General features: G+C 32.3%; 1 protein-coding gene across 1 annotated transcript in view; it reads right to left on the bottom strand.

Annotated features, from left to right (window-relative positions):
- Window positions 1-23239, bottom strand: part of LOC124365929 (titin-like) — a 256928-nt gene that overhangs the window by 212763 nt on the left and 20926 nt on the right. The window contains 16 exon segments of the mRNA XM_046822067.1: window positions 794-1010; window positions 2093-2365; window positions 2633-2776; window positions 3411-3668; window positions 4755-4898; window positions 5675-5904; window positions 6433-6671; window positions 6920-7066; window positions 8462-8783; window positions 8898-8964; window positions 10200-10344; window positions 10582-10812; window positions 10951-11078; window positions 11918-12070; window positions 12956-13101; window positions 21094-21130. Coding sequence (XP_046678023.1) covers window positions 794-1010; window positions 2093-2365; window positions 2633-2776; window positions 3411-3668; window positions 4755-4898; window positions 5675-5904; window positions 6433-6671; window positions 6920-7066; window positions 8462-8783; window positions 8898-8964; window positions 10200-10344; window positions 10582-10812; window positions 10951-11078; window positions 11918-12070; window positions 12956-13101; window positions 21094-21130 — 2881 coding nt within the window.

The following is a 23239-nucleotide window of genomic DNA, read 5'->3' as shown; positions in this document are numbered from 1 at the left end:
GCTTAATCTGTATTAAGTGAAACCTTTGACAGTAAAATACTAGAACTTGCACCCATCTGATTATTTGCAATAAAAATGCGGTACAATAAGACTTAATGCTGCAAAGCATATATATCACTAACTACAATGTTAATTGTTTTTTTGCTTGAAGTTGTAAATCCTTTCTGAATTTCCAAGCATAATATGTCCTAAGTTTTATGACTGATTTTAATATAATATTCTTTTATATGATTTTCAAAATTTGAAAAAAATTAAAATTCCATTCCTGTTGTGTCATGGTGTTTATAATTACTGCTTTTGTTGCCTATCAATAGATAATGCACATCCAGAACTTTCAGCGAGCAGCAAAAGACTTGAGCATTGGATGACATATCTTTCATAAAATATTAAATCATCAATCTAACTTAACAGTTGTGTACAGATAACTATTATGCTATCCACCGTAACACACTTCATTGAAACTGACAACATTCGCTAAAACAAGTGTCGTAATTCACTGCAACTTTATACTTCATGGCTGTAAAAAAGTAAGTTACACTAAACTAATCTACATATATTATAGGGTGTATTTCAAAAATATTAGCTGTATTGTTAATTTTTATACTAAAATTTCATAAAATAACAAACAGCTTTTCGTATGTAAATTTTCTTATAAAAATACAGCAGTTTTGTTTAAAAAAAACCATGCAGAATTTGTTGCTATTGTTTTCAAACAAATTGACAAAATGTTGTTGGTTTTCAAACAAGAACCTAAAAATTTATGACCCTGCTAAGCAACCTGTAAGTGACAAACCTGCTGTCTTCCAAGTGCTGAATTTTCTGCAACCCACTGGGATGCTGACTGTCAAATATGATGTCTTGCTTTGTGATGACAGTCATCTGGGCAGTGGTCTCAGCCTGGCCCAAAGTATTGTATGCTCTACAAGTGTAAATGCCCACGTCGTGGATAGTCACGTACTTGATGGTCAGAGCCACGTAACCGAAGTTGAAAAACGTTGTGATTCGTGAACCTGGAGAAACAAAATGGAATTTATCAACTGAAAGTCATAAAAGAGAATTAACTTTTGGTATTTATTCATAATGATACTAAATAGTTATACAAGTATCTAAAAATGTTCTATTCAAAATATTTAATATATTTCTACATTTTTTGTTCTATGGAATATTTTCTTACTTTTATGATTTTATTGTTTTATTCATAACAGCTCCAAACAAAACAAAACCTTATATAATGACAGCAATTTGCAATTAATAAGCAGATGTTTTGACACTAGTAATATAGTACCCAATTACATTAAAGAAGATTCAAGGAGGTGTCAAGGATTTAAAGAAAAGGCAAAATAAGAACTACTAAAAAGAGTATACATTAGCAAATAGTGTTATCTGCAAAGTAATGACCATTGCAAACCTCCTTGAATTAATAAACTATTGTCATTACAAACAATAACAATACTCATTCTGTTAAAGCAAGTCCTAGTCTAAACCCACTAAAAGAACACACTGCATTTACGAGTAAAGAGCTGGCTGTACTGATGGCCATTTTGATTTTAGCCCCATAAGAACAATATTTAACTTCAAACATTTTTACATCCTTATGTCCTATAACTCCCATAATTATAGAAAATTACTTATTTCAAATATATGGTTATGCATCCAAATACTTTCTACACATTCACACACTTTCACTTTGGATATTTTTATTGGTTATTCAGAATTTAAAAATCTCAAACTTTTATGTACTTAATAGTTTTAATACCAATATGTATAATGTTTACAAGAAAAACTAGTAAGCATATGCATGCGTATTAATCCTAACTTTAAAATGAGATACCTCCTATCATTCTTCAATTAAAAAAGGGGAGGGAGTAAAAGTAATAGAATATTAACATTGTTCTTATGTGTTTATATTAAAGATCGTTTCACTGCAGATGGCTCTTAAGAGATGTATTCCAATCATGAGTCTTTGATATCACTTTTATGGGAGAGTAGGCTGAATTTATTAAGTAACCACAAACAATATTTTTAAAAAGACTCATCAAACATAGTTTTTAATGCAGTATAAAATATTGCAGAAGAATACAATGCTACTCACTTGCTTCAACTGGGCGACCATCCTTGAGCCATTCAACTCTCAATGTAGAGTCACCGATCGGTTCAAGTCTGGCTTCAAAGTGTGCAAAACCCCCTTCCCGGATGTTGAGTTGGTCCTTGATGGGACTCTTGAAAACAGGTGGTGCCGTGCTCTCAGGGGGCTCTGCTTTGGTACGGTACTGCTGCTGAGTCTGGTATGCCTCCAACTGTTCCACTTGCTCGATGTACCGCTGCTGCTCTGGAATACCGAGGTCACCGGTAACACTGCTACGAGCTGAAACATGTCATACTGTTAGATTTCTGTCTCTATTCGCATTTCTATTTATGAAATGTTCTAATTATTTAGCACATTCACTAGGGCCATGAGTATCCCAATTTATTTCTAGATGTGGGACTATTGTTTTCCTCATTTTGAATTTTCTTTTTGCAGAAATAAGTTATATTATCAAACTATGCTCAGCAAGTTCCCTGGTTACAATCTTCAAATCCACTTATGAAGGCTACAACTTTCAACATATACAAGTAGACTGATAATACTAACCAATGACAGTGAGGCTTGAAGTGCTGACTGCCTCGCCCCAGCGATTCACAGCCCTCACAGTGTAAGATCCGCTGTCTTCGGCTCGTAGGTGCAAGATATTGAGAGAGACGTAGCCGAAGTTAAAGATGGAAGTGATTCTTGAGCCTAAACCATACCAAATCATTACCATGTTTTTAATTGAATTAAGATTTGTAGAAATTTATTTATTATGGTTGAAAAATACTCAGTTCTGTTCTTACACAACAAAATCAATATATAGAAATTTAGAACAACAAACTAAATTATTCATTAATTTAACTACGAGTATATTAGGATTTTTAAAAACACTACTTTATCCTAATTTATTGGCTGTAACCAATATTAATATAAATTCATTTTAAAATTCATATTTTTAATTTTTCCTTAGAACTTTTTTAGATTAAACTGGTGGTTTAACAGGCACTCAAATTTACAAACAAAAGTTGTGGATTTTGTTTTTTCTTACCTTACATTTGATTATTTCACGATATTCCTTTAAAATGTGTGATAAAATAAATAAATAATGCAGATTTATTATTAAATTAGTAAATAAAAACATTTTTGTATGTATGCATTTTGAAAACTTTGTAAAATGAGCAAAAGTTACAAAATTTTGTTTTATAACTAAAAGAATGAGTGAATCTGAGGAATGCTTTGGTAGCTTCATTAATGGAACAAGTCTTATAAATAAATCAAGTTTTATTTATTCTCCCTGATCTCAGTATGATATGTCTACACTTATGGTAGAAGGTATACTGACTGGCTGTGATAGGTCGTCCATCCTTGTACCACTCCACTTTCATGGTGGGATCACTGACAGGAGTGAGCTGGCCCTCAAAGTGAGCGTTGCGACCTTCGTTCAGCTGTCCCAGTTCATGGAGTGGACGGATGAATGCAGGTTTTTGCGCGTGGAGCTCCTCCACACTCTCGGTACGCTGGTAGCGGCTATAGTCCTCCAGACTCGAAATGTATTGCAGACTCTCCGGGTGCTGACTCGTCTGCTCGATACTAGCCCTCACTGCAAACATTTTTAGACCTCTGATAAAATACTGATTTTGGGACATAATTATCTTAATATTTTTCAGACTAACACAAAAAACGTTTCAGAGCTTGGCTCATAGTATTTGATACTAATGTTAATGTTTATGCCATACATACAACAATATTATTACTAAACATTATTAGAATATTAGACCAATCGCTGTCTGATATGTCAGAATCTGACTGTTTATTAGTATGACTAAGATGACTTGTACATGTACAATTTTTTATATTTTCATCCACTGTTCAAGATTGACTTAAACCACTACATAAAACTGTATTGAAAAAAAGGAATTTAATTGGACTAAAATATGAACTTGCACAACAATGAGATGACATAAAGAATCACAAAGTTATCTTGTTATTGTACAACACAATAGTAAATTTGTCCATGAACTAATAGTGCAGTAAAGGCAGCAATATCTGCTGAAGATAAATAATACATTAAATTTATTTATATAAATATAAATGCAACATTAATATATCATTATCTGGGTTACAAAGAGTGAAAATCAACTAAAGAATAAAAGGATCAAGCTTTTCCATATCATCCATTCGTTCATAGTTTCATATTGATTGTGCCATGCTTGAGTACAGTACAATGATTGAATTTCTTTAATGTATCACCTTTGCATTTTCCACTTATTGATCACATTTTTCAGTTCCCAATAAACTAAAGTTAAAATGCTTCCAGGTAAGATCCTACCTAATTAAGATAAAACAGCTAACTTAGACTCCAAAAATCTAAAGGATATAAATTAAATTCATTCATAAAATCCAATCTATATATTAAAAAATTGTTAATAAAAAGCAGTTAATGGATTCAAACAATGACCCTTCACAAAATAGAGGTGTGATGAACTACTAGTTATCTTGTAGTCATACAAATTGATCCCATAAATAATGAACTTAACTTATTGGGTCAATGAATTATTTTTCTGGTTTCATAAAACTTCCTTAAACCCATTAATGAATAAAGAATATAAAAGAGGTTTGGGTTAAAAATTTAACACTCTGCTCTACAAATATTTTATGAAAGGTTGTAGAACACAACACTGCTGACCTGTGACGCTGACAGTGGCTCGGGATTCAGTGCTGCCAGAGTTGCTGGTCACACGGCATATATACTCGCCAGCGTCGGCTTGTACAATTGTCAGCAGATCCAGTGCGATGAAGCCAAACTTAAAGGTTGAAGTGGCCCTCGAACCTGCACAAAGTCATATCATCTTAAATTAAAACTTATGATATATAAATACTCTAGACCAGATTGAATCGACGATTTCACTAACCCTTTTACTTTATGCAAAAAAATATTCCTTTAAACTAAATACTTTGATTTATATTTCTGAAAAATTATGTACCAGTAGACACTGACTTTTATACTTTCTTTGTACAGACTTTTTGGTAAACTAGTCTTTCTGATTTAATGATATAGTATGCAAACAAAATCATAAGCCTTCCAAAAATGAAATAGATTTGTTTAACACAAGTGAACTATGCAGTAAACTGAATGGACCTGATTGATAAAAACAAGAGTAAAAGAGATAATATAACAAATACAATGATAGCTCTAGAGCCTTTGAAAGGCCATAAAAGTATTTTTGTGAGAACTACTATCTAAGACACACAATCTTTTAGCTTTATTTATTCTAAATTATTTATTAAATCCCCATATAAAATTTTATGATCTATTGCTATGGTTTTTGCTAGCATTATCTGTACAATAGATATTTAAACAATTTGCTCTTGTATACAACTTGCTATGCTTCTGTTTAACATTTTCCACAAAATTTTACCCCCGTGAAATGTCGTCATGAAGAGGTGAAGATTATACATAATATAAATAATGGGATTTTATTTTATATATTCATGTTTTACTTTTAAATGTTAAACCAAGTGAGCCATTTCAGGACTTTCTTAACACCATGTATGCATGAAGATAAGGATATTAAAATGACGAAAATAGTAAACAAAAGAACTTACTAGCTGCGAGAGGGCGCCCATTGTGAAACCATTCGACCCTCATGGTGGGGTCTCCGACCGGCTCAATCCTGGCCTCCAGGTGTATCCTCCCACCCTCAACCTGGCTGACGTTGGCCAGGGGGATGATAAACTGGGGTGGAGGGTAGCTACGGTCCTCTTCAGGGTGGGGAGTGCGGGGCTTGGATCTCTCCACATGTCTTAGGTATATCACTTCTGGTCCTGGCTGAGGCCTGCATGCAAAAGGTTTGTATGTGAAGAAAAGTTATTATTTAACTTTCATACACTCTAATTTTTATGAATAAAATGTACAATGATTATAGTTGAGGATACACCAGTGAATTAAATTTATCAGTATAAATATTGATTTGATATTTTACAACAAGAGCATTCTCTTTATAAATTTCAAAATAAAAGCAGGAAAACAAACTGATGAAATTTTAATGATAAATTTACTTTTCTTTGTGATAAAAGTAAAAACTCATAGATTGCTAGTGTCTAATAATGATTGTACAGTAAATCTCTACTTTACAGAAATCTAATTTAATGTGTGAGTCCTGGTTATTGAATTCATGACTATATAAATAATTTTAGGACAGACTCTACAAAATAGAATAAGACAGACAACAAATGGGTTTAAAAACGAAATTGATTTGATTACAAAAATTCAAATATAGTTAAATAAGTTAAGTACAAAATTTATACCAAGGTGTTATCATACAGCATAAGTAGAATTACAAAGATATAATGATTGGACGTACTCAGGTTCAATGACCCTGGTGGGCTTGGGCAGGTGCAGACGGCGATCACCCTGGAACTCGGGCTGTTGAGGAGTTTGGACATAGAGTCTGGCACGAGTGGCTGTAGAGCCAGCTACGTTCTGAGCAGTACACTGATACCAGCCGGCATCTGAGCTACGAGTAGCTGCCAGGTCCAGCACCGAGGCTCCTCCGTCCACAGAGATATGCACATCTGCGCTAGGCATCACTGCCACACCGTCCTGAACAGAGGACTTATTAGAGTTATATTTTGAATTACCTCAACATTTCTTTACTAGCAAACTTTGATTAGTGGCACAAATGTCTGAACAAAAATAAAAACTCGTCAAACATTTCAAGGATTTATTATATCAAAAGCTATATTATATCAAAAGACACTTTGTAACATAATCTCTTAATAATTTTCAGCATTTTGAATAATTAGTTACATTGAGAATAATTGTCTCCTTTATGTACTGAATGGTCTCACCTTCTGCCAGGAAATTCTGGGGATGGGGGTCCCAACAGCCCTCACACTCAAGGACACTGGCTCTCCCTCCTTGACTGTCACTGTGGAGAATCTCTCCACAAACTTGGGAGCCACCACCTGCTCCTTCTCTATCACGTTCAGATTACACTGTAACAGGATAAAATATCTTTCATACAGGTTTGTAGTAAACCAGAGCATATTACATTACTACATACTTCTATATTTATTTGTTCACTGTAGAGATGACTGATGCAGACTAGCATGTAATTGTTTTAAAATTTACTTACTGGTAAAACAACACAATGCTTAGCAAACTGTACAGATTAAATCTGAAATTGACAACTGTGTGTTTTATGTTAGATCCATATTGTATTTATTAAAATTGCATGCAATTGATTATGTGCAACTGATTACATACTACTTGACGCCAATCACAAAAACCATGAAAACAGTTTTAAAGTGCCCTAAAGACGGGTGGTTGACCTGTAAGTTGGTGTGTTGCTTTATTGTTAAAAGTTGTTTTTTAATCTTCCTTAGTTCATCACAGGCATTTATTTTATTCTTTTGATCATAATAAAGGAAATAAAATAGGTTTTATGCAGATTAATTTTCCTTTCACAGTAAAATCTCTTTGTGATGACAGATAGCTGTGATTCCTGTGGTACTGAAAGATTAGATTATTTTTTTAAATACTTAAATGTTGTTGTTGTCTCTATAAAAAGCACACATTACCTGACAACAAATAAAGTTACAATGATGAATTTAGGTGCAAGAGGTGGCAGTTTCATGCAGTCAATTTGTACAATGTAATTGCAATATGACAAACATCCTATAACACAAAATAAGATATTTTGGTTATATTTTTGATATAAACTATATCAGTCCAATTTCAAGCTATGAAACCATCTTGTGATCAATTTCAGTCAATTTAATGGCTTCCATTTGAAGCAATGCTCCTCAAGATTCAATGAAATTGGTTCGTTACAATTTATTTCACAATTGTAATAAGGAACTTACATTTATATTACATTGCTAACTTTGTTATAAATCATGAAAAGACAGTTTTCATTATACCAAGGAAAATATATTGCTAATACAAAGAAAAGTTTCAAGAGAATTGTACTTGTGGTTGCACTAGCTTTATATTTTGATATCCAAGTTACCTGTTTTAATTTTATAACTATTTTTATTTTCTTTTTGTAAGCAAAATTTTGCGAAGGCTATTCATGATCAAAAACTTTTCACCTTTATAACATTAATGTTGCCACCATTACAGTACAGCAGAAACTTTTCGAGAGTATAACAACTTTTGGTCTATCTCCTCTCCATCACCCATTTTTTACATTCTAAAATTTTCTCTAAGATAGAGCAATTTATTACTGATTACTCCTGTTCTATACTAGTAATAAACAAGTGGAACTTTCACTCGCTGAATTTAAAAAAAAAAGGTGTGTATCTAAAATACAACAAATATGATATGATAAAAAATTTTCATACTTCTGTGTTCAAAATAAGATTTCCAAAATACCCAAATATACACACCTGGAATGAAGTTTCTCCAGCCTTGTTCCTCGCGATGCAGTTCACTACTCCATGGTCGAGTCGGCTGACATTGGTGATCATGAGGGCGTGGTTGCCAGACTCGTTCACCAATATCTTGTGGGTGGCATCATCTGCCACCTGTCTGCCGTTGATGAACCAGGCCACCTCTGGGTAAGGACGACCTGTCACACGGCAGTCGAATCTCGTCATCTTCCCCTCAGTTACGTCTCGATCATTACACACGCGGACAAAGTTCGGGGCCAGCATTTTCGAACTGTCCACCGCTTCTGTCTCCAATTGGGTTGTTTTTTGTGTGGTTTCTCTGAAATAGTCAACATTAGAGTTATTTAAAAAAAATCTAAATATTTGCAAATTTACAAATAAAAATAACTATTCTAACCACTCTATATAATGAAATACAATTTTGAATACATACCTTTGTTCAATGAAATCTTGCACCGACACCGGTTCGACTGCAAGATATGCTGACGACACTACAACACCTGAAACAAAAAATAGCTTTTTATTCAAAGTAAAAAATTTCATTTTTAGTTTGAAATAAAAATATTTCATTTATCATATAACAATTTCCATACTGCTCTTATGGTTTATACATATTTATGTATTTTTGGCCATAATAGTTTTCAGTTAGGGTTTTGATTGCCGCTGAAGTTAGTCCAACTAAATAAATCTAAGATTAAATGTCACATTATATTACTTTATATTAATTTTGTTAAATAATAAATATAAATAATAGTGTATTCAATTTTAAATACAAAATAATAGCAAGCTTCAGTAAAATATACTTATCCCTAGAGAACATCAGCGGAGCAGTCAAAAATTAAAAAGATATTACTGAAATTTAGTGATTAATGATTCATACAAACCGAAAACAAGATAATTAACTACAGAATCATATCTGCTAGAATATTCTGTTGCTAAATAATAAAACAGAACACTATATTAACACATTCAGTGATGCAGGCCCACCGGTATGCTCACCTGGTTGCGCACACACGGCAGCCAGCCCACCGGTGAGCTGGCCTACAGTGCGTAAGACAAATTAGTGTGGCCCAACCATTCGTGCTAGATGCTTGATTCTGTGTCATATTTTCGTGAATATTGTGATCTGTCTCATTTGTGGTTCACAGTATGGCTCGGCCCATGTGTGGGCCCAACTACAATTTGTACATATATCTATATAATTATGTTTAGTAATGACATACATAAAAACGTACATTAATGCATTAGCGTTAATGACAGTGAGGGAAAATGGATCCATCGACCATGCCACTCATTGCTGACCCGATGGGATATGCCAGGGCCACCAGTGGGTCGGAACTTGTGACATCACTAATGGCCATAAATACCAAAAACATCATTTGGAGCTTCATTCCTGCCCTTTCATGTCACAAGGTGAGTTTGTTTTAGAAAAAAATTATCCGTATTTGGCCTACACTATGACCATTTTTCCCGAAGTGAATGTGTTAAAAAATTTGTGATTGTTAAAAGATGCATAAGACCATTTGAATGCCACCAGCTGAGTGTCTTAAGATACTTGAGTAAACAACTCAAATCTCTAGTAACAGTCGATGACAAGAGTATATCAGCTTTACAAAATTGTGTGATCTATCTCCATATGAACATGGCATTATGTCTTAGACCATTAAGATATTAACGACTTCAAATGTACAGCTAATGACAATGTAATAGAATTGTGCAGTAATCTCACACCAACCTTGTGGGTTCTCGGCCAGCAGAGTGTAGTGACCGGCGTCAGTTGCCTCTGTCTGTGAGATCTTGAGAGTTGCTTGCTGGTTGCTGTATGAGCTCTGGTGCTTCTGAGTGTTCACCAGTCGCTGGCCGTTCTTGAACCAGGTCAACTACAAACACAAGTATAACTTACAATAATTAAGTTTTATTTCACCTAGTATAATACTAACTGTTTAGTCTCATATGTTTAAACATTTAACAAGAGAAAAATAATTTATGGACAGAATTCAAAGTTTAGGCATCTTGTTAAGGCAAAATGAGGTGCTTGATCAGAAAAGGGTTATGTCCTACACCATTATAAAAATCCCAAATTTACTTCCTAATAAAATTGTTATCTTCTATCTTACCCTGGGTTTCGGGTTTGCTGCAATCTTAACGGTGAAGACTGCGTCGGAGCCTTCTTGCAGCTTAGAATTTCGAGGTTTCTGGTTAATCTGGGGTGCTGATGGGGGCCCAAGAGAACGGTCAATGGTTGTTGACATCTGTGAGTCCACTTCGTGGACATAGCGACGCGTCACTGTCTCACGGAACGACACTTCACGGAGCAATCTATACTCAAATGTGTCCACTTTAAAGTCCTGAAATAAATTTTAAAATATTTGTTATCAAGTAAATTATCTTATATTATAAATATAAAACATTATGACGCCAACATAATAATCCAAATAGAAAATTAATTAATGCATTCAACTTAAACACATTTTTTTATAACTTACTTCTTCAAAAACTGTATGTCCGTTAGTTCCGTTAGTATATGAAAATTTCTCAGTTCTCTGGGTCTGCTGTTGTTGCACAGTCTGTTGTTGCAGTTGTTGGAAGCTTTGTCCTTGTGGTACAGCAACACCTACAAAATTAGCTTTGCCATAAATCATGAATATGGTTATATACACATGGTTCAAGGTAGAAGTATTCCAGACCACATATGGCATAACAGGCTTTGCTAATTTCACGAGCACTTATGGTATCCTGGCTAGACAAGAATATCCCATTGAGGAACATGCACCATGATCAAACATTATCTTGCCTATGTAGAAATAAAGTTTAATTTAAAAATAAAAAAACTTTGCTGATGCTCAGCTACATTTTTTTTCAATTCTAAATGAAAGTACCATGTCATTTATCCAATTTTTTTTAATTTGAGCTTTCAACATCGGGTAATAGGCTATGATCAGACCTTACTCTAATATAAATCCTGACAGGATTTTTTGTGAATTCACAAGATAAGAAAATAAATCACACACTAATGGATTAATAGGTGATGTGTCACTCTGAATAACTAAGATAATGTTATTTAGATAGACTAACACTGATTTATGTTTGTAATTTAATTTTTTGCGCACAAACAAGAAGTTCTGTTACTGATATTAAACAGTATCAACATTGGGCTCTTCAGTGCCATTATCATACAATATAATGGCATTATTTTCTCCTGAATTCTCAAAAGGTCCAATCAGAAGTGATGAGTATATTAAATATCTCTTCCAAGAAAATATGACAAAACTTCAGTATTAAAGAATTATACTGAGGGATTGGAGAGGAGTCAAAAGTATGGAATTATATTGCTAACTTCAAACCTATCAGTGCTTAAGTATCTTATTAGGCCAGATTGATTCACATTTTTTAACTATTTACAATATTCAAAGCTACAAACACAGATCATGTCTGTAACTGAAAAGTATTTACCTTCCGGAGAGATGAAGACAGAGCAGATAGCCTCACCATACTGGTTCCTGGCTGTACAAGTGTACTCTCCTTCATCTCCTGGGCCAATGTTCTTGATCAGTAGAGAAACATTCCCTGTTTGTTGCTCGTACTGCATCTTGTACTTGGCCGATTCTGTGGAAGACATACTTTATGAGTCATTGGAAGTCTATAAAGATGTACAGTACATCTATTGTGAATAATCCAGTTTTAATGAACAATGAATATTTTTTTAATATAGCTTGTTAGATGAAATGCTATGGAATTATGTTAAAAGACTATTAAATTTGTATTATAAAATTAGCTTTCATTAAGTTTTTACATTAGTATTTGTATTTTAATTTTTGAATTAAACCCAAAGCTTTAAACTTTTAATAGTTGTAGTTAAAGCTGCCTACACAGTAAGTTTTATTTTACAGACTAGACATCAATTACACAAATATAAATTACATACTAAATTTTCATACACATGTTAAGAAGAAACATGTGCATTACCAAATATTGTGATATTACATAAACAATGAAATAACACCTTTTCAAATCCTTGCTCACTTTTTCTATTAATTTTCTATTCAATTTTAATCAAACTGATGGTACATTCAGAGGTAAGGATAAAATAAAGAAAAACTACATTGCAACGGGAAAACTGAAGACACTTGCCAATAGAATACCTACAACATGAGGTGTCAAACTGCAAGATGAAATAGTTTGTATGATTGAAAGTGCAGTAGAGAATAATGCAAAGGTAGATAGATGAGTATCGAGAAAAAAAAAATGGATAGGAGGAAAGAAAATAGAGATTACGCATTCTTTAGTCCATGGAGAAAAGTCGAACTATGGCAATGGATAATGTAAAGCACAAGGAATTAGCATTATATATTTATTGATGGCCAAATAAATTGAAAAATCAAACGAGCTAAACATTAAAGACAGGAGTATAGAATAACTGGTGGATAGAAGAGGGCAAGAATAGTCAAGAGAAATAAATACTACAGAAGAAAACAAAATAAATGTATTTACCGAAGAGAGGAGCACCCTTGCGTGTCCAGGAAACTTGAGGCTTGGGATTACCCCTGAGCTTGCCCTGAAACTGAGCATTGCCGCCCTGGGCGAACCTTGCGTTGCGGAAGATCTGCTCAAACACCGGTGGTGCTGCATCTGCAGGCCTGCAACATGAAATCCTCATGTTAGATTCTTAATATTGATATTACTTAAAGTATCAAAGAGTCTGAGGTTCATTATCCTCACCACAAAGGACAATAACACTGTGTACTACTGCTACTGAGGAGGTATGGTATTAATATGTAATAAATTGAACTTCAGGACAATTCAATGCAATGTGACGATTATTACAAACTACGCATACACATAATTTGCTATCCATAAAGGATCGGACAGATTAGGGATGTGCAATGTGCATGTTCGAGTTTACAAAAATAATTGACTGTTAATTTGTAAAGTTTAACAAGCCAGACTGACACACAGCACTATAATCAAGCTTTGCGATGGTCTTGTACTTGGTGGATTTGAAGATATTTTTATATTGTTAAGAGTATATGTATACATTTCTGGAAAGTAATTCTTTTTCAATATGGGTAGTATTAGTAATAGTTTGTCTTGAATTTCAAAAATATGTGTGTGATTAGAATAAAATCTTAAACAAACTTGTACATATATCTAATATTTGTTTGAATGAACAAATATTCCAAAAATTTAAAAGTTGCATTTTATAAAATTAATTTTAATTATTTTTAACCTCAAAAATACTGTTTTGTTACTGCATTAAAATACTGTTTCATTATGTTTCATAAACACTTTTAATATAAATGGTTCTTGCCGGTTTAAAAACGTTATTTAATTTTCTTACGAATTTATAATACTACTATTGTACATCAAAGCTTAAAATTGTGAACTTAAATTTCTAAAAATGTTAAGACAAAATTCTCTTCCTTGAACTGAATTTTGTACAAAACGAAATAAACTGAGGTTCCACAAAGGAGTGTTTGTGGCAAATTAAGGAGAAACTATTTCTGACAATTTACAATTGCATTTCAACAATTAGTAAACACATTCAGCCCTATAAAGGTTCAGAATCCAAGCTAAACCAAACGTCCTTAACACATTTGTACCAACCACGACTTTTCATATGAAAAATATAATATACATGTAAAATGTAAAAAAATCATACGTTATGAAGAACCACTTGAGTTTAACACTTATTTATTGACCACAGTGTGTTTATCTATACCCCATATAAACTGCATGATAAATTACTCATTACCTGTAATTTTTAATGATAAAGTTAATATGCATTTCCTTTTAAAATGGTCATTATAATCATTATAAAATGGTCACTACATTACATTACATTCCATACACTCAATCCAGGACATATCACATAATTCAGAACATATTTTTGTTTGTTCAGCCCAATAACACGCCTACATCAGCATTTGTTGATTGATGATAAAAAGTTATGAATAATGTATGAAGCTGTCACATTGCTGACACTAATCCTTATTATGTCTACATCTCGTCTTGTAAATTGATCTATCTTCAATGTCGTGTTATAATATTTCTTTAGTGTTTTAGTCAAATAATAGATAAGTAAAGAAATAGCAAGTTGAATTTTATATTTCTGTTAAATTTGTTTTTCCTTAACTGTAAAAACAATAATATCTGAACTTAAATACGTTTTGAACACTTTATTTGATTATTTATCAGTGGTTTTAAAAATTGTAATAGTTACTGTAGGGTAAAAGACCAAAAACATAGTGAAAAGAAAACATTTATACATTTTTCAAGCAAATTCAACTAAAAGTGTGGTGTTTGATTTTTTACTTGGTCTGTTTATAATAAACTTAATTGGTTAACCCAGGCACAACAGGAAGAGCAATTTTTGAAACCATAGTTGTGAGTGAATTGTATATGTAACCCAATAACGCTTATTTTTCAGTTTATTTTTAGAAATAGGCAGTTCAACTGAAAAATTGTTCAGTAGTGGCCACATTGAATTTGTAAGTTGTATATGTATTTTGTGATACACAACCCACACATCTTGGTAATGATCTGTTAATAATATGTAAAGTGATTTAATACAAGTTCTATCAAAACCTTTTTAGATCTCTTATTATGAATTTGCTGAATGTAAATTTATGTATGTCATCAATGTATTGTGGAGATAAAAATTACTTCTACAATTGATCATTTTTACAGTAACAAATCCCCTACATTTCAGAATTTTTTTAGGAGAATGATTTTAAAATTTAACAACTTCCAATCTTTCATACAATGAGAAAATAAGAATTTTATAGTTAGAAACTATTGAAAGTGTTTGAGATAGTCAAGCTAGTTTTCAAAACATGAAAACAACAAAAAACTACAAACACATACAAACTACGAGTGTAATGAAAGATTAAGAATAAGATATGTTATGTTTTTTGGGTAGTAAATCAAATAATTCTTGAACAAAGGCTCAATTCGAGATGCTCTACCTATTCATTTCTCAAGGTGTTGTGACTGGCACCAAAGTATACGGATTTAATTATAGCCAAACTGAGCCAAATGGTTTGAGCAGTTGCCAAAATACATTGCTTGCTAACTAAAAGGTTAGTTTGTTTTGTGAGCTTTGGAGATTGCAAATTATTGTTCCTGTACCATTCTTCAACATCACAAAATATTACAAATGATTTGTCAGTGAGACTAATAAAATTCTCTTCTTGTTCTCGATCAAATATGATTGCATCTGGTCGACTATGATTACAGAGTTCTAAATCAGTTTGGGTCAATCACTTCTGAAGAGAATCACTAAAATTTCCAAAGTAGCCATGTGAACTTCATCAGAGGGACAAGTTGGTGCAGCAGATGTTGCACGGTTAAAGGTACTCCGCCCACTCCACTTTACATCCATTTATTCAAAGTTGTTTCAAATACTGCAAGTTATATAGAATGATAATTGTTATTATTTTAACCATATTTTTATGTCTGATCCTCTTTTTCAAACACTCCAAATGTAATTTATTTAAGAAGAGGTAGATTTTCTCCTTTCATCTTTAGAAGTGACAAAATGTGTTTTTCTGCACCTCCTAAACAAAAATCTATTCCTGGATACACCATGGCTACAAACTATACCTGTTTATTGATAGGCATGTTTGGTTATCTGTTATGTATGATGAATGAATAATAAATGCAATGGGTGTCTCATTAATATAGCCTACCACTGATTACCATGTTACAGTTTTACATAAAGTTTAAATGTTTTTGTTTATATTGAAGTTTTGCTATTTCAGTTTCTTCAGTGTTTTGTACCTACAGTTTTATTTTTTAAGTTTCTACAGCTTAACATGAAATAGAAACCACACAGTTTCAACATAGTCTGGTCTTGGCTGTTTGGTAGACTGGACTTCAAAACTTTTTACAATACTCCTACAGACAGCAGAGTGTTGTTATGTTGCAATACTACATAGATAATATTGAATAATATAGAAAATGATGAATAGTCAGTAGCAGTGAAGAAAAAATTCTAAGAACAATAATGTACCAGGGATAATGTGGTAAAGCACCTCATTTGGTTGTTTTAATTTTGATTCTACTTATTAGAGATGTAACCTCGAAAAGTGTTTGATAAAAATATACAATAATAAACCTTTTAATACTTTTTGATAGATTTTATTTTGTACAATGTACATTTCGAATTCAACGAATTCATCATCAGGTGCTTGTAGGAGGTACCTACAAGTACCTGATGATGAATTAGTATTTGTAATAATAACACTACATTTTGTAGTTTACAACTAAAAGGTTGTTGTGAGGGCTTTTGTCACAAAAGTGATCTCCTTTACATAAAGCTGCAACTGAAACTGATACAGGGATCAGGTCACCTGCATAGCTGTTCCGGTTCTGACAGGCCCTGGCAATAGTGATCTCCTGTTACAGTACCAGTCACACACATCCATGTTCCATGACTTTGTCTATTCGCCCTTGTGTTATAAAACATGTGTGCTGTGTATACCATATCTAAAGTGACTAATTGATGATCATCTAGTATATCAGTCTTGTACTGCATTGTATATACATAAACAAAGACAAAGGAAACCCAACTCCTCATGCAAGATGAGTTTAATAGACTACCTGAATCTGCACAGCTAATACAGTTTCTATGATCATCTTGTTAACTTATCGTATTTTATATGCACCCTAAGAGAATCCAAACCTATTATAAATCTATACTCTGATACAGTCGAATTGGATGGAAAGAAACAATAGTGTTATTAGTGTCTATATTGTACTTTCAGAGTAATTCAGCCTCAATTAATAATTATTTTGATACACAACCACTCAATTCAGAAACTCTACCCACTACATGAAAGTCATTACTCCTTATAATGAAATATTTTTCAAGAACCATACTTAAGGTGGCTCTCATCAGTGTCAAACAATACTCGTACTTCTTGTGCCACAGTGGATAAAGCCACAACTACTGAGTTGCATACAGCATCATGAATGACTATGCCTGTACCTTGTTGTATACAGATCATGACAATGTTATTATGATGCCACATACAGTATCATGATGATGTCACTACCATGTCACACACTACACAATGATGATGCCATTTATATGCCACATAGAACATCATGATGATGCCACCACCATGCCACAAACAACATTATGATCATGCCACTATTATGTCACATGTTAATGACGCCACTACCGTGTTGCATACAGCAACATGGTGATGCTTATATCTTGATGTACAGCATCAGGATAATACCAGCTGTCATACACACACCATAGTGACTTATAGGTGTATCCAACTAACTAGTTATATAATTAGTACCTAATGTGGTACCTAAGAATGATTTTTTTAATTCCAGTAGAAGTTATGAAAGAAAACCTTCCAAACATTTATGATGTATAGAGTGAGTGTTTTACTACCTGACTTTTAGCTTAAGCCATACATTAATTGAAAAGGTTAAGTGTTCAGGGAAACTAAGAATCTATAATTTATATTGGACTCTAAACCATTTAGCTTGATTGTTTTGAAATCCGCTTGCAGGGAATTGGTCGAAATAATACCTGCTGTCCAGTACAGCAGATAGTACAACTGACTTTTACAGTTGTGTCCAACTTGACAAAGGATACAGTTAAAAGATACACTAGATGATTCTCCTGTCACAAAGTTAGGCTTGAATTTACTGTAACATTATGTGTTTTTTTTCAATATTCTGACCCTCCACTAAAAACCTAATAAGGTTGTATCACACAATAATCTTTGGGAAGTGTGTTGTGCATTTTCAATAATAATTAGAATGGTTTATTAAAGGATGTTGTTTTCCACAGTGATATACAAGTTGATAGTAGTGGCTATGGACAATAGTATACCATTGGTATTAATTGCAGTTGAATAACCACGTAAAACACAGCCTTCAGAAATATTTCATCATACAATGAAGGAGGAGGAGGAGCTCTTCTTATTGGAATATAAATTTTCTATTATTTTACTAAAGAAAAACTCACATTTATCCAATATCCAAAAATAATAGAAAATCTCATCATATGTTTTAAATTTAAAAACTGTGCCATTACCCCTAAAATGACAGTAAATTGAAATTATTGATTTTTAAATAGGTACCATAACTATATATTTTATAATTATTCTCTAACATTACCGTAATATATATTAAAAAGATGTTGCAGGTAATTTTAATTTATTAAACTTTGTTAAAGTACAGAACAAAATGTGTTAGGTCAAGAAAATAACACAATTTTTTAACTAGTGTCACTAATGATTGGAATAAGTACAAAAAACACAAAATATCATCTTAACTATTGGCATTATGAACTATTAGTGGTATATGATTTTTGTTTTCAATATTGATTATACCATCTATTTCAAAGGTCAGTAAAACCCATTTAAGCACAAGAAAAGAATTACGAAAATTAGGCTCGGTACTTCAAACAATTGCCAATGTAGTTTTCAAGAACATGTGAAATAAAGTATATTTTCAAAACTAGAAAATGTTATAAAATTATATATTTAATTTCACAATGTACAATCATTTGGCTTACTTATTAAAATTGTAATACATTATTAGTTAACATACAAGTCACTAAATTAATATGTTATTCAAACGTTCCTACAATTAACATAGTATGTGTGAATGTATTTAAGAACTGACAGTAACTTTGAAATGGATGTAATTGATGATCACTTGAGATTTACAATAAATTGGAGCATCTCATTCTTAAATATCCCGTAAAAACATTTAAAAACAAATTTTACCATTGGTTGTTAACATCTCTATTTAGTTCACTTGAGGAATTTATCACTACAAATCATTTATGTTTATAATTTTTTGTATGTTTTGTGTTTGTAATTGTATATGTTTAATTTTATATATTAATTGTTAAATTGTATGCTTATTGTTAATTTTTTATTTCTTGTTAAATTTTATATTTATTGGAGAACAATCTACGTATTGTTGATTTTTTTTAAATATTGGGGACTGTTGTGACATTTTATACCTTTTGTTACACTTTTGTTTCGTTTAGTTGTTAATGCCTTATTCTGACTAGTTTTAATTCAGCCTGCTTTTGTTTTAAATCATCTAGATAAACTGTCTCAAACCACTAAGCTTCTATAATGTTGCTGTAAATGCTACTGTTGGGCCCCTGTACGATTTTATTTTATTTAGTTTTTAGAATAGTAGATTGATTCATGTACTTTTGACTTGGCAATCTGGCAGAAAATAGACATTGTCTATATTTGAGAGGTCTTACGGCAATAAACATCATTTGATTTTATGGAAACCTGGTTACATTTATATGATTTTATCTAAAAACTCTATTTTGGTAAAAAAAAATCAAATTTTCAGAAAAATCTAGTTTTTAACAATTTAATTCTTCCCACGCGGCAAACGGATATATCCGTTAGGCCTAATTTTGACCGAAACGCGGTAAACGGATATATCCTTCAAAGTCTATTTTGTGTTATTTAATAAATTGTAGTTGCCGTGGAATCCGCTAGAGTTCAAGGGAGTGTTGAATCCTTGTTCCGAAAAGCAGATGTTACAGTTTGAACCTCATTGGCGCGTCGCAGTGGTGGGAGGGCGTGGCTTTGTCCCTCGTGGCATGATTTAGCCTCAGTCTGCGGCGAACCATTACGCGGTAAACGGATATATCCCGGCACGGCATATTTTAGTGTTTAACGCTGTCTTGACATTTCCTTATTTACTGTTCGTGTTCCTGTTGTATTTAGCATTATGTTATCTTTTTATTTTGTTATTACTTTATTTGTTGTGTCGTTATAGGCCTATATTGTTCTATGCAATGGTGAATCCTGACGATTTTTTGTAAAATTTGAAAATTTGTTAAAACATATAGGGGTCTGATTATTTTGTGATACTGTATTATTTTTTATTCCTTATAACCACCACTAACTAAAATAAAAATTAGAGTTGGTAAAATGTAAAAAAATTTTTAAAGTTAATTATGCGTTATGAGTCAAAATTGAAAGATAAATTCCACGTGGGAAGAGTTAAAATTTTTACTATTAGATGTTTTATGAAATGGAACTGAATGAATCTAAAGATTTTCATTTAACAGTAATAATAGTTTAAATTGAAATTCTTGATATAATCCAACTGAAAATAGAATTAAAATCTCTGATTTTTATTAAATTTAGTATGCACTGTATATTACAAACACCTCCCAAAAATTACCTTGTAAACACTTTATGCCTAATACTAATCACCAAAATAAGTAGGATTTTTATGCAAAACTTAATAGCTAAGCGTTATAGGTTAACAAGCAAAATATTTTCAAAAAAGGTTTTAGTGATTCTGATATAAAAATTACCTTTAACATTTCTGTAAATTGCAACATTCATACACATACAATTATTCTTAAAAAGGATTTGAATCTGAAAAACATCACCATGTTCCCAAGTAAAATCTCAAACAAGAATAACTCGAATGTTTTGTTAGAGTGAAGTACAATGCCTAGCATGCAAGTTGTGTGCATGCATTAATAATCATTTAGGTAACCGTACCTTAATACATGCTCATATTAACTAATATTAAGAAACTAAATATTTATTTGTAAAAGATGCACAGATGTGTCACAGATATAATGTAACAATTCTAACAATACTCACATGAAGGGTATTGTGCCTTGGACCACCATGCCCTGCACTGTAACAACAAACTTACTGTTAGTGTTTTGTTATAGAAATCATCACTGTTTATTTTATAATGGTACACAACATTAATTATTAAATTTCATATAAACTATATTCATTAATAAACAAGTCTGGTGATAATTTTTAACAATTTCAAATAGAACAATAAAATTAGAAGAGTATTCCTGGGTAAATGGAATTTACTATTTACTGTATTAAAAACTGAGCGGACGTACACCTGAAGATAGATACTACCCAATAACACTTCTTAAATTGCAATGTCAACTTTGTGATATATAATTTGAAAGAAAATAAATACCAAGCACTTGAGTACAACTCATTATTTGAATTTGATGTTTTAAATTAAAAATACAAATTTTAAGAGGCACAAAAAATGTTAGTCCTGCATCAAGTTTCAGGAACAGTTTAGACTGGTTAACAATCCTAAATGTAAAATGTTCTATGCGATTTCAATACAGATAGATTTTCATATCTATGATGGAGTTTAAACATGTGGGGGAGAGGGGTTATTTTATATTTTTAAATTAAAAACAATTACAATATCCACTAATCTTTATCCACTTTTCTACATGTTAAAATAAAATTTTCCATTTTTTCTTATTATAAATTTCTACCTTTAATATCTTTAAATAAATACAACTAAATAATTTAAATCTGTTAAAGAATCTTACATTTGTATCCCCTATTCAGTGATGCTATCAGAAAATCTTGATTTGGTAGCACTACCCCTGCAGGGAACATTCACACCTTGTTTAAAAATATACTTTGTTTCCTATCATAAATTCAAAACTTAGTAGAAAGTAGGCTTTTTTAAAAACTCTATGCAGGGCAATGCATTATGGGTCAATGTCCTATTACATTGGATATAATGAAAAAAAAACATAATTTGCAGGATGTATAATACTGTCTTAAAATTCACAAATAGGAATCAAAAGACTATTTTTAAAAAAATTCTAAAAACCGTTAATTTTCTTAATTAAAGCAACAACACGAAAGTTTCATCCACTTACTTCTAACAAAGAAACTACTTTATAAACAATTAAAGTTCTTTACTTCCAATGAGTGACCAGATTACAATACAACTCATTGATTACCAACTGACAACTATCAGTAACATCAGATATTTTTGGTTGATTGATTTGAGCTTATGTTATCAGTTTACAATACCTAGTCTTCATTTTCTCCACAGACTATATAGATCTTAGTGGGTAAAATTAAAATTCGCCTTGACATAAACAGTCATGAGCAAACTCTCAAACATAAACTACAAAAACATATGGGCACCCATGTTTTGTTTAACTGTCCAATAGGAACAGCTGTTTGGAATCTAATATAAATGAATTCATGTTGGACCACCACACACAGTCCCAATTCCACAATAGAAGTTTCTACAATTGGGATCAATAACTAACTCCCAGAGCATGGAACCCAAGTTGTTTTTAATTTCTTTAAAAGTCGACTTTAATCATACTTGCCTCTACTCATCACAATTGCTTTATTTCCTTACGAGGAGTAAATTACAACTCTTACTTGAATGAAACAAGTTTTGAACTGTTGAATGAAGCAGCACTTACAAGCAACAATGTAATGTTACAGTGTGATCAGTGCCAGTAAGTAAGCCTTCCAGATAATTGCGGCGGCCTGCGGCGGCGGCGGCGGCGTCTTTTTTATACTTTTGTCAAACAATGCAGACTTCACTTTTAAACCTATTGGGATTTAGTGAATTGAGAATAAAGTGTATAATGTGTAAAAAAGACAATAATTGTTTAGCGCTGTATCTATTTAAAGTAACTTGCTCGCTAATTATGCGCATCAATTTTCTCGGTACAATACAAATCTCAAAACATCTCTAAAGCTTCAACATTTGTATTAACTATTCAGCTTTATTCTTATTTACCATATTATCATCTCAGGGACAGATCAGGCCACAAACGTTTCTTCACTCTTAAGATCGGAAACACTATCACCTTTGATAAGCCCCTGTCGCAAACAAGTGGAACTAAAACAGTCAAAATAAATGTAGTAGTGGCAGCAATGCTAAAATATGGACTCAGACATCGTTCTTGAATCCTCCATCTCAGCCCGTGTTTGTTTACGGCAC

Source organism: Homalodisca vitripennis, chromosome 1, assembly GCF_021130785.1.
Source record: "Homalodisca vitripennis isolate AUS2020 chromosome 1, UT_GWSS_2.1, whole genome shotgun sequence".
In the NCBI taxonomy this organism is placed as follows: Eukaryota; Metazoa; Arthropoda; class Insecta; order Hemiptera; family Cicadellidae; genus Homalodisca; species Homalodisca vitripennis.
The sequence above is the reverse complement of the archived record's forward strand: the minus strand, read 5'-3'. Positions and strand labels throughout refer to the sequence as shown.